General features: G+C 39.9%; 1 protein-coding gene across 6 annotated transcripts in view; it reads right to left on the minus strand.

Annotated features, from left to right (window-relative positions):
- The window catches only part of CEP152 (centrosomal protein 152), a 129,695-nt gene extending 118,550 nt beyond the window's left edge, over positions 1 to 11,145 (minus strand). For all 6 annotated transcript variants that reach the window (XM_068535972.1, XM_068535962.1, XM_068535981.1 and 3 more), the window contains exons 1-2: positions 11,080 to 11,145; positions 4,784 to 4,877 (exon numbers count right to left, since the gene is read on the minus strand). In XM_068535972.1, coding sequence (XP_068392073.1) covers positions 4,784 to 4,870 — 87 coding nt within the window. In that variant the 5' untranslated portion in view covers positions 4,871 to 4,877; positions 11,080 to 11,145. The remainder of the gene's footprint in view (positions 1 to 4,783; positions 4,878 to 11,079) is intronic.
- Between the last annotated feature and the right edge of the window lie 2,644 nt (positions 11,146 to 13,789).

Below are 13,789 nucleotides of genomic sequence, written 5' to 3' on the forward strand. Positions count from 1 at the left end.
CTTCTCAAACTCTTCCAAATAATTGCAGAGGAAGGAACACTCCCAAACTCATTCTACGAGGCCACCATCACCCTGATACCAAAACCAGACAAAGATACTTCAAAAAAAGAAAATTACAGACCAATATCACTGATGAATATAGATGCAAAAATCCTCAACAAAATACTAGCAAACAGAATCCAACAACACATTAAAAGGATCATACACCATGATCAAGTGGGATTTATCCCAGGGATGCAAGGATTCTTCAATATACGCAAATCAATCAATGTGATAAACCATATTAACAAATTGAAGAATAAAAACCATATGATTATCTCAATAGATGTAGAAAAAGCTTTTGACAAAATTCAACACCCATTTATGATAAAAACTCTCCAGAAAGTGGGCATAGAGGGAACCTACCTCAACATAATAAAGGCCATATACGACAAACCCACAACAAACATCATTCTCAATGGTGAAAAACTGAAAGCATTTCCTCTAAGATCAGGAACGAGACAAGGATGTCCGCTCTCACCATTATTATTTAACATAGTTTTGGAAGTCCTAGCCACGGCAATCAGAGAAGAAAAAGAAATAAAAGGAATACAAATTGGAAAAGAAGAAGTAAAACTGTCACTGTTTGCAGATGACATGATACTATACATAGAGAATCCTAAAGATGCCACCAGAAAACTACTAGAGCTAATCAATGAATTTGGTAAAGTTACAGGATACAAAATTAATGCACAGAAATCTCTTGTATTCCTATACAGTAATGATGAAAAATCTGAAAGAGAAATTATGGAAACACTCCCATTTACCATTGCAACAAAAAGAATAAAATGCCTAGGAATAAACCTACCTAGGGAGACAAAAGACCTGTATGCAGAAAACTATAAGACACTGATGAAAGAAATTAAAGATGATACCAACAGATGGAGAGATATACCATGTTCTTGGATTGAAAGAATCAATATTGTGACAATGACTATACTACCCAAAGCAATCTACAGATTCAATGCAATCCCTATCAAATTACCAATGGCATTTTTTATGGAAGTAGAACAAATCATCTTAAAATTTGTATGGAGACACAAAGATCCCGAATAGCAAAAGCAGTCTTGAGGGAAAAAAACGGAGCTGGAGGAATCAGACTCCCTGTCTTCAGACTATACTACAAAGCTACAGTAATCAAGACAATATGGTACTGGCACAAAAACAGAAACATAGATCAATGGAACAAGATAGAAAGCCCAGAGAGAAACCCACGCACCTATGGTCAACTAATCTATGACAAAGGAGGCAAAGATATACAATGGAGAAAAGACAGTCTCTTCAATAAGTGGTGCTGGGAAAACTGGACAGCTACATGGAAAAGAATGAAAATATAACACTCTCTAACACCATACACAAAAATAACCTCAAAATGGATTGGAGACCTAAATGTGAGACCAGACACTATAAAACTCTTAGAGGAAAACATAGGAAGAACACTCTTTGACATAAATCACAGCAAGATCTTTTTTGATCCACCTCCTAAAGTAATGAAAATAAAAACAAAAATAAACAAATGGGACCTAATGAAACCTCAAAGCTTTTGCACAGCAAAGGAAACCATAAACAAGACGAAAAGACAACCCTCAGAATGGGAGAAAATATTTGCAAACGAATCAACGGACAAAGGATTAATCTCCAAAATACATAAACAGCTCATGCAGCTCAATATTGAAGAAACAAACAACCCAATCCACAAATGGGTAGAAGACCTAAGTAGACATTTCTCCAAAGAAGACATACAGATGGCCAAGAAGCACATGAAAAGCTGCTCAACATCACTAATTATTAGAGAAATGCAAATCAAAACTACAATGAGGTATCACCTCACACCAGTTAGAATGGGCATGATCAGAAAATGTACAAACAACAAATGCTGGAGAGGGTGTGGAGAAAAGGGAACCCTCTTGCACTGTTGGTGGGAATGTAAATTGATACAGCCACTATGGAGAACAGTATGGAGGTTCCTTAAAAAACTAAAAATAGAATTACCATATGCTCCAGCAATCCCACTACTGGGCATATACCCAGAGAAAACCATAATTCAAAAAGACACAGGCACCCCAATGTTCATTGCAGCACTATTTACAATAGCCAGGTCATGGAAGCAACCTAAATGCCCATCAACAGACGAATGGATAAAGAAGTTGTGGTACATATATACAATATATGTATATTAGGGCTGAATATTACTCAGCCCTAAAAAGGAATGAAATTGAGTCATTTGTTGGGACGTGCAGGGATCTAGAGACTGTCATACAGAGTGAAGTAAGTCAGAAAGAGAAAAACAAATATCGTATATTAACGCATGTATGTGGAACCTAGAATAATGGTACAGATGAACCGGTTTGCAGGGCAGAAGTTGAGACACAGATGTAGAGAACAAACATATGGACACCAAGGGAGGAAAACCGCAGTGGGCTGGGGATGGTGGTGTGCTGAATTGGGCGATTGGGATTGACATGTATACACTGATGTGTATAAAATTGATGACTAATAAGAACCTGCAGTATAAAAAAACAAACAAACAAGAAAAACAACTAATACTAAACTTTCTTTGGGTTATTTGTATGGAAATATGTTAATATAAATGTTTCAGACATTACATGAAACTCCTAAAAATCTTATATGTTCTGGTATAATGTTATAAGTCATAATTCTAGTTATTACTTTAAAATGTATATCTCAGAAATAACTATTTCTTTGTCAATTGCATTATTATGAACTTTCATCAAATCTTTAACCATCGTCATTTTTAAGTCTTTGTCATTTACAGACAGTTCTGGGTGTACTCTGATGCTTTTGCAAAAATGTTCCTATAAAAGGGTTCCATCTTCAAGGAATTCATGGAAAAGACTCTGACAAGTACAGGTTTCTGGTAACTGACTATACTGCTGAACTGAATGAATAAGCATTTTCAGAACTCTAATGGAAAACTGATGAACTCATAAAAGTGCTAACAAAAGATCAAGATGAAAAAAAAAATTAATTACATGGGACTGAGTGAACTGATGCAGATGATTATAATTTTTGTGACTTCCTGTTTGAATAAAAAAAAAAAATTCCACAAGGACTCAGAGGCAAAAAATATACAAATCAATTTTCACTGCAAAGTAAAGGAGCTGTTACAGTGGAGGATTACTGGACTGAATGTCAATATTATGACATAGTATGAGTGTGTTTTGTGTTTTGTAATTGCAATCATTGTTGCTTTTGTTGTGATCATCCATTTACCATGCTTGTTGTCAGTCTATTTATCTTTTGTAAAAGTAAAATACAGTGTGTGTGTGTGTGTGTGTGTGTGTGTGTGCGGAAAAAAAAAAAAAAAGAAGTCACCCAGAATTGGCCTAAAAATAGAAAAGAAAGAAAAGAAAGAAAGAAAGAAAACAAACTTATGGTTACCAAAGGGGAAAGGGGGGAGGGATAAATTAGGAGTTTGGGATTAACACATATACACTACTATATAAAATCGATAACCAACAAGGACCTACTGTATAACACATGGAACTATACTCAATATCTTGTTATAACGTATAATGGAAAAGAATCTAAAAAAGAATATATATATATATATATATATATATATATATATATATATATATATATATATATATATATATATAACTGAATCACTTTGCTGTACAACTGAAATGAACACAACATTGTAAGTCAACTATATTTCAATAAAAAATTTTAAAAACACCTGAAAAAAAAATGGGTCATAGCAACATTCAGTACAAAAGAAGCCTGTTATCGCAGTCACTCAAGAAATCTGACTCAAACTAAAACCAATCATAACAAGCAAGTTGATTCCCACCAGCTGCTACTATTACTACTGGGCCAAGGATTTCGTTACACACACACACACGCACAAATAATATGATCTCCTCCTCTTACTCCTTTTCTCCTGTAATCTCGTCGCACAACACAGCATTCAGGAAGATCTTTCAAATAAATATACGGTCAGATATCACTTCCCTGCTTAAAATCCTCCACTGGCTTCCCACTGCCCCTAGGATAAAATACAAACACCCTCCCTTGACAGGCCGTGACCGGGCCCAGACCACCTCTTCCCGGCCTCCACCACTCACCCCTTGCTCACACAGTCCCAATACCACAGCCTTCTGGCTGCTTCACAGATATGCAGGGTCTGCTGCCTACTTCCAGGCTTTACACTGGTTGTGTCCGAGCTTAGGGCATCCTTCCCAGGCTTCTGTGCGGCTGCTCCTTTCTCTTGAGTCAAGGCTCAGCTCAAACATTTCCTCCTCCGAGAGGCCTTCCCTCACCAGTTCCTGGCTGGTTGCCTTAATATCACCCTACCCTGTCTCCCTGTTATTTGTCAGTGCTAAATCAGCCCTCACACAGATTGCTTTACTCGCCTGTGTGCTTGTTCACCAGCGGCCCCCACGCGGACGCAGGCTACCCAAGCAAGGGAACCTGCTGCACTCGCCCACGCAAGTAGGCCTCTGCCCCAAGACCAACCGCTACCTCCTAAATGAAAAGCGCTTCAGCAATCTAACCATCAATCTAGGGCATCGTACACAGTTGTTTTATTCTTGTCCAAAAGAAGGAAGCATTCCACTCATCTACCTTTCAAAAGTCCAAATGCTGATCAAGTTTTGGGACTTTCGGAAAAAAAAAAAAGAACCATAAATCCTTCAAAATGACACAAAATGATGTAATTTTGGTCAGGATATAAAATTGTTTAAGATTGAGTTTAGCATTCTTTTTCTGAATAACTTACCTCTTTCTCCCTTTCATAGTCTTCTTTGTCATATTCTTCGTCTTCATTTTGCGTCTGCAGTGCCACACTGCCGAAGTCTAGTGACATGGTCCTCCTGCGGGAACAGAAAGATGTTTGGTTTCTAAACAGCCCAGAAAATCTCCCCAGACCAAACTACATAAGAGATGCCATACACAAAAAGACAGGAGCAGCTGGGGAGAAGATATATGTAACTCATGTATGACAAATGGTTAGTATTCCAACTATAAAGAGAGTTCTTACAAATTAATCATGATTCACAGAAAATAGCTGTTATGACAGAAATTCATGAAAGTGAAAAAATGCCCAAAGCTAATAAACCTACAACTAGACCTTGCTAGTGGTCTGGAAAGAATAACTCAAACAGTAAGATTTTTGTCCACACACAAAAATAAGATAATAATAACGAACCAGAAATATGCCAAAACATACAAATTTTAAGAATACGCTCAAAGTTTCTAATTTGATGTATTAAAGATGGCACAGGTAGCATCCTCCACAACTTGCTTCATCTTCTGAATATCACAAATCCAAATGTCATGTTTTTCAGAAAGAGAGCCACTAAATCCTGAGTTAATGATTGCTCCCAAAAAAACATTTACAATCCAGTAAACTCCACAGAGCACACAACAAAAATATGTGTTAGGACGTTCCTGGTGGAGCAGTGGTTAAGAATCCGCCTGCCAGTGCAGGGGACACAAGTTCAAGCCCTGGCCCAGGAAGATCCCACATGCTGCTAAACAACTAAGCCCATGCGCCACAACTACTGAGCCTGTGCTCTAGAGCCCACAAGCCACAACTACTGAGCCTGCGTGCCACAACTACTGAAGCCTGTGCGCCTAGAGCCCGTGCTCCGCAACAAGAGAAGCCATCACAATGAGAAGCCCGCGCACCACAACGAAGAGTAGCTCCTGCTCGCTGCAACTAGAGAAAGCCTGCACACAGTAACGAAGACCCAACGCAGCCAAAAATAAATTTAAAAATATATATATATGTATATGTGTTAAATGTCCTGCTCTTAAGCTTGATAAAATCAAGTTCTAGCAAAAAATACTCAGGAAAAACAGAAGTGAAGGATGTGAAGCTATGACACTGTCCCAAAGCAGCAGCAAGACTTCCCTGGAGAATGGTCACTGCTGTGGCAGAAGCAGCAGCAGGAAATGGGTTTTCAAGTACTTACGGTCAAAAGACTGCTGATGATTTGAATTATACTTAGGGATCCTGACACTACACAGAAACTACCCAGAATTTCAAAACTCTGAACAATCCTGACAAAAAAGTAGGCAAGCATCATCAATTACACGGCCTAATGCTGTCCTCTATTCAGTCCACTCTCGTGCATGCCAATGAAATGCACTTTGATGTGAGGCTGGGCCACAGATCATACACTCACTTTTCAGGCTCTAAAATGTCATTAAACTGGAAGTGAAATGAGAAGCATAGACCTGGCAATCCAAACATATTTTACCATAAAGAACTTAGCTCCCTCGTGTTGACAGTAGAGGACTAAGATCACAAACTTTTATGTAAGCCAATAGCTCTATAGCAGAAGATATTCCACTTCATCAGCTCTAAGGTGCCCTTGATGGTATGACACAGTTCCATCTGTACCACTAAGAAAAAGATGTGGCCAATTAAATCATGACACATCATTAACTTTAAAATGCAGCCTCTTTGTAGATGTTAAAATGTGAAAAGAAGGGAGCTCCCGGGCGGTCCAGTGGTTAGAACTTGGCGCTTTCACTGCCGTGACCTGGGTTCAATCCCTGGTCAGGGAATTAAGATCCTGCAAGCCACACGGAGCGGCAAAAAAAAACAAAAAAAAAGTGAAAAGAAAATGTGCACATTATAATAGATGAAATATGGTATTACAGGTTAACACAAATATGAATTTCGATGCTGAAAATCCCCATAAGTTTTAGTTTGTTTTACAAGGACTGTTTCTCGGCCAAACTCTAATTTGCAGTCCAACTTTTTTATCCCTCCCCTCTCTGGTCCCTACACCCAACCCATCCCTTTCAATTCTATGAATTCAGACTCCTCACATCAACTAAACCCTTCCAGCCTCTGCTTCTTAGACCAGACCTCCTCCTTTCTGTTCTTGTGCCAGGGCTACATGGAGGAAGGGACACACGCACTCCTTCACTGAGAAGTAAAGTAGAGAGGCCTGGGGACTCTAAACCTTGTCTCCACCCAGCAGCTACAAGCAACCTCTTGTATACCAGCATAAGATGGATACCTGAATATGGTAAAGAGCCTACAATGTAGCTGAAATGGTGAGGGAAAAACAGTAACACAAGCTCATGTCTCTAGGGTTTTTTCACTACTTCAAGTGAACATCAAGTCTATAGAATCTATAGATTATGAAAATACAAGCCCTTGTAAATGCTGGCTCCTTAAAAGAAATGCAATTAAGCTGGACCTTAAAGGCATCCCTGAATTCTCCAGGCAGAAATAATCTTTCCTGCTTCTAATTCTTATGGTATTTTCCACCTTTCCCTGAATTTTATAGTTAAAGCCAGAATAGGGAATTTGGGTTAATTTCCCTTTTATTAAGTAAAAGGAGGGAGGGTTTTTTTTTTTTTTTCCAACACTTCACCAATCTGCCATCAATTCCTGTTGAATACTGAAAAGGAACATTAAGATTTACAAGAGCTTATTGCTAAATAGTTATTTTAAATAAAGAACTACTTTTTCTCAGATAGAGAATAATGAATTCTACAAGGTATTTTCATTTTTTTTAATAAAGTCTAGTTTTCTCTTTTTTTCTTTTTTTGGCTGCACAGCATGCAGGATCTTAGTTCCCAGACCAGGGATTGAAGCCAGGCCCTTAGCAGTGAAAGTGCAGAGTCTTAACCACTGGACCGCCAGGGAATACCCTATTTTCATTTTTAAGTGAAGAAAATGTAAAAGACAAAACTATATCTTTGTTTTGAATGGCGTTTTAAATCCAAACCGTGTCATTAAAGAAGAAATCTGAAAATATCTGAAAGAACAAACTCTCTCTCCACTGGGAGGAAAAGGTACAAATTAGCTTTCCTTCTGAAAAGTGCAAACTACCAGAGACCATAAGAAATTATTTTAGGCATTAAGGGAAATTTGATAAACTTACTGTGGCTTAAAAAACAAAGAGACTAAAAAGGTAATTAGTATTTAACTAAAATTTAAAATAAAAGCTAATGCTTTTCTTCTGCTTATTAATCACTACTGATTACTGCTATCAGAGACTTCACTATAATATTCAGAACAATAAAAGAGGCTGCTTAAATTAAAAAAAAAAAACTAGCAAGATAATAAACCCAGAAGCCATAAAGGAAAAACTTGACGGAAACTTAAACATACACACATACAAAAAGAAACTGTATATGGCAAAAACCATCATTAGCAAGTCAAATATTATGTATAAAAAGAAAATACTATCAAAGGGTAAAATAATAATGAGAAAGAGACTTGCAAAACACAAGAGAAAGTCCCAATATACAATTCTCACAAAGAAATGAGAAAAAGACAACTTAATTTAAAATGGGCAACTGATACATTTCATTAAAAAAAAAAGAAATGCAAATGCTCAACGAACTTGAAAACATGCTTAATCTCACAAAGAATTCAAAGTGCCATTTAAACAATGAAATATGATTTTCAACCACTAAATAAAAAAAAAAAACATGATAACAGCTAGTGGTGGCTATTATTTTTTAAATTAATTTATTTTATTTATTTTTGGCTGCATTGGGTCTTTGTTGCTGCACGTGGGCTTTTCTCTAGTTGCAGCGAGCAGGGGCTACTCTTCGTTATGGTGCACGGGCTTATTGCTGTGGCTTCTTTTGTTGCGGAGCACGGGCTCTAGGCACATGGGCTTCAGTAGTTGTGGCACACAGGCTCAGTAGTTGTGGCTCGTGGGCTCTAGAGCACAGGCTCAGTAGTTGTGGCACAGGGGCTTAGTTGCTCCGCGGCATGTGGGATCTTCCCGGACCAGGGCTCGACCCCGTGTCTCCTGCATTGGCAGCCGGATTCTTAACCACTTGGCCACCAGGGAAGCCCTAGTGGTGGCTATTTTTATAGGAAACAGGCATCCTCATGAATTGCTGATGAAAGTATGAATTGGGAAAACCATCTTGAGAACTATCAATATTAATATATTGAAAAAGAATATGTGCCCTAGTAAAAGTACTTTTGAATAAATTTGGCAATACTGTGTCACTAATAAAAATAATGAAATATCTCTCTATATATTGACTATTTAAAAAATCAAGATGCAGAATAAGTGTACAGTATGCTTTTTTTTTTTTTTTAAGAGCAAGATGGTTAATACTTTCTTCCTAGATAGATAACTTTTTCTGAACCTATTTACAAGGCTATGTTCTGTCATATGTCCCACTCATTACTCATTTTGTTGTCGCTGGTTATGTTTTCTTTGCCCTCCTTGCAATGAGAAAGACCAATATGTGTTTAATTGGACAAAACATTAGAAAGCAAAAGTAGCATTGTTTTTGCCTCATCTAATAGCCTATAAGCACTCTGGGGGCAGAATTAAAATGTATCTCCCCCACCCTTTGCACACAACCAATATTTGTTGAATGAATATAATACATTCATGTTGCTCTATACAGATTCATTATTTCAATAAAGATTTTACTGAGCACCTACTGTGGGCCAGGTTATAGCCTAGATGTATCTAAGACATGCTACCAGCCATGGGAAGCTCACAGTCCCTTAGGGAAACAATGATATGAATTAATAGTTAAATGATACCTTGTAATACATTCTGTAATAGAGGAAAGTACAAAGTACAAATTAATTATGCTAAGAAGAAAAGAAGGCTGAAAGAAGTTTCACAGAAAGACTTTAGAAATAGATCTTAAAGGACACAATATGGCTGTTAAGTGGTTAAGAATGAGGGCACTCATTCAGACAACCTGGGCTCAGTTCTGGTTCTCCTGCTTAACAGCTGTGCAAACTTGCACAACTGTTTCCATTTACTCATTAATAAAATGGGGGTAAAAAACAGTACCTACGTCAAAGATTGGTTACGAGGATTCACAAGATTAATGTACTTGAAGCGCTTAGCACTGTGTACCAATCAATACATCTTAGTTTTGTTTTTATCATGACATGTTACTCATGAATAGAAGTCTGCCAGCTACAAATAGAGGTTAAAGGAATAAACAGCATTCAGTATATCTGAGAAAAAGTGAATATGCAGTGTGTGGGAAACTTTCCTTCAAATACTGCAATCATTACTGGGATGAAAATGCCACTTCCTTCAAGATGCCCTCCCCCCATGAAATTAGTCATTCTTTGGCGCTTTCAGGCTATATTTCTTATACTTTTCTTATAGCTTCAATTTCAGCCTCTCATTTAGTTGAGTGCATTCACATCTAGGAGGTGCATATAAATTGTCATGCATTGTGAAGGATACGGCGAAATTCAGCTTAAATCACACTCAAGTTCATGACTGTAAGATAGAAAAGGTTAAGTGCCACAAAAGGGTCTTTAAGTGCCCTGAGAGTTAGGAAATTCTACTTACTTGCTTACATGTTAGCTTCCTTTCTAGAATGGAAATAGCCAGAGCACACTAGCCTGTTTCAGACTTGCAATACCAGGCTTAGGAAGCCTATTTATTCATTCAACAATTACTTGCCAAGCACTGTTCAAGATTACAAAGTTCATCAGGATTTGGTGAAGGGAAAGAAACACACATAAAAACAAAGGATGACAATAATCTGTGATCAGTGCTAGTGACAGTAGCTTGGACAAATACATTCAGGGTGCCCAGAGGATGCAGCAAGTAGGCAACCACAGGTTGAATGAAGATAAACCCAAGTCCTTACCAAGGAACTCCGTTTGGCGTCAACTATGGCACAGCAAACAGGTACTGCGAGACCCAAGCTGCACGGAGCCCAGGAGGCCTGGGGCTGCTAGCCTGGGCTGCCAGCGTCACATGCACTCGGTCAACACACGTGTACAGAGCACCCACTGTTAGCCTGGCACGGCGCCAGGGTGACCACGGCGGGGGGTCCCCAGGGTCAGGTCTCAGCGCTACCCTAGCAGCCTGGAGGAGGCGAGGAGGGCTTCCCAGACGTCACTTCTAAGTAGGATCTTGGGGTCTGGATGAGACTTCAAAGTCAAAGGCGGAGCCCCGCCACCTGCAAGCAGTCCACCACCGCGGGATTTGGGGAGGGGACGGGTCAGTCCTCCGGGAAGCCTCAGCCAGAATCCCAAGGACCCCGCACCTCCTCCTATCCCAGCCACAAGCCCAGCCAAGAAGCGAAACTCACCGGAGGCCACGGATGCTGTCACCGCGGAGACACCCTAGCTCCCGCCGAAAGCCAACTTCTAGCAAACCCCTCACCCAGGCTCTAACCCGCTAGCTCCTTCCTAGTCACAACTGAACCCACAGAGCCCCGAGGCCATTGAAGAGCAGCCGGCTCCTTCAATCGCTGGTTAGAAGCGGGCCTGGTGGGCGGGGCCATGCCGGCTTGGGGCAGGGCGTAGAGGCGGAAGTCTCCGCCTTTCTCAAGCTAGGTTGAGAAGTCCGCCTGCAGTTGCAATACTGTACGGCTGTTTAAAAGCGGGCGCCAGAGGTGGCGGGAAGTTCCTCCTGTGTGCCCATTGGTGGATCCTTGAGCCAATTACGGAAGGGTTGACTCTAGAGGGGGCGGGCCTATCGGTTGCATAGAGACGCCCAAGCACCTGGCCTCCTGCCCTTTCCTAGGATGAACCGGTTTTGCCCGACCTCCTTGCCCCTCCCCCTCACCACCTAGTGCAGTGACTCGTGCCCCCTGCGCTCTCCACTCCTAAATCCCAGTTCTCAGCTGCAGCACATAGAATCCCTCACTTTCCCCAACGAACCCACCTTGGAGGTTTTAGTATTTGCCTTTCTGATTCTCTAAGGTGCCTGCTTCCCCATCACCTTAACAGCCTTAGAGGTCGTTTCACTTTGTCTTCTTGCTTACTAGGTCCCGCCTTGTTTGAATGTGTTTCTTTAATTACTGATGAGATGACACATTCTCTACATGTTTATTCACTACTTGAATCTCCTCGAGTGCGAATGTTCCTGTCACTCTGGTCTATGTTAACCTGTCCTTTAGGACAGAGCTGCCCAGTCTGCGGTAAAGCCCATTATTGTATCTACCTTCCTGGGGTAAAAGGGTTCCAGTGAATATCAAGGTAGTAGTAGGTTCACAGATCCTTTTAACCCTTTCCCATATATACTAGTATGGAGTAAAAGGGTTGTTAAAGGTTGTTCACAATCTGGCTAGCTTTCATTTGTTACCTCACCATCCCACCCCTACACTGACCCCTATAACCCCATCCACTAAGCATAAGGGTCTGGCACACATTAGGTACTCAATCCTTGGCAACAGATGAGTGGAATCTCTGACCCAGCTGCCTGTGGTTCCCAGGGTGCTTTTGTTTTGCTCAAGCTATTCCTTTCACCTGTATTGATTGCCCCACTTAACTTCCCCGGCTACTCAGTCTTCAAGATAGATGAGCACCTCCTCTGAAGCCTTTCATGACACACACCTCCCTCCCTTGGTAGAAATGATCTTTCGTCCCTTTGGACACAGTGTACATATCTTATTATAATCCTTGTTATCTACTATATAACTAGTTGCTGTGTGAATGTTTCACTCAGTCCACCGTCAATATCTTAAGGCACTTACTTTGCTTTGTGGCCCCTGGTAGGCACTCAAAACAAAACTTGATAAATGAGCAAATGAATGAACGAACAAATAAAATGAAACCTCTTTGTGCCAGGAAAAGCAAATAAAAGGCATTCAGGTAAATGGCAGTTGTTGAAATCTGAGCCAAGGTGTCTGTTAGTGAGTACTAGGCTTATGGGCTTTCCACATCTCACTGCAGCCCATCAGCAAGCTGCGTGTAGTGTCCTGTGCTAAGGGTTAAGATGAAATGCTACAGCAAGAATGCTAAATGATCCCTGCCCACAAACGACTGTTTACTAGAGAGATGAAAGAAAAAAAAAAAGATGTTAAGGCAGGAAAGCACATGAGGAGACAGTGTTTATAATCCCTTACATACTGCTTTAGACGTTGGTAAGTTTTTTCACAGACACTAGCTCACTTTTCCTCACAACAACCCTGTGAGGAGCTAGTACAGGTATTAGGATCCCATTTTACAGTGTAAGAAACTGATGAAAAATAATAATAATAATAATAATAATAATAAAGTGTCCAAGGTTACACAGTTAATGTGAGACAGAGACAGAATTTTGAACCCAGCTCCTTTATCTCTAAATCCAGAGCTCATCACTATATATAAAATATGTGAGACTTAAGCACCTAAGTCACAAAAAAATAGAATAAATCAAAATAAAAAGTAAATCAGAGCCCCTTACCTTTTTAAAAAATGGATTTGAGTGGAGTTGTGGACATATTATAATCAATGAAATTTTCTTGACTGCCTATCGTGTTTAATTCCTGGTCTAGGTGCTTGATATATAAAGTGAGAGGCAGGACCCCAGCCAGTGAGGCACCCACACTCTGAGGTGCAAGGTGTTTACATAAAAAGAGAAATGATAACACAAAAAAAAGTAGTTTACTACATGCAATATGAGTAGATAGTAATAATTCTGGGGAAAAGTGAACACGTTAGGAAGGATCTCTCAGGGAAAGTTCCTGGAAGAAGAGGAAGAGTCAACAGGCAGGTTGATTAGCAAGAGTGATTGCAATATGAAGGGCAGATGAGCAAAAGTAAAGGATTCTTGTATTTAGAGGTAAGATTGGAGAAGTAGACTGGGACAAGATAGCCAGTAGAAGAGCTTGACGCCTGGAGGGATGGGAAAGGCATGCTACAGAGGTAAGGTATGGTAACACACAAGGAATGAACTTACATCCAGAGAAACACAAGCACACAGAGGCATCCTGGGGTAATAAAGACAAATACAGAAAAAGAGAGGAAAACTGCCAAAGACGTTGAATGCTGGAAAGATTATCTGTAGAATGTTGGGTCAATGTTTATCCTGCA

Source organism: Eschrichtius robustus, chromosome 1, assembly GCF_028021215.1.
Source record: "Eschrichtius robustus isolate mEscRob2 chromosome 1, mEscRob2.pri, whole genome shotgun sequence".
NCBI lineage: Eukaryota > Metazoa > Chordata > Mammalia > Artiodactyla > Eschrichtiidae > Eschrichtius > Eschrichtius robustus.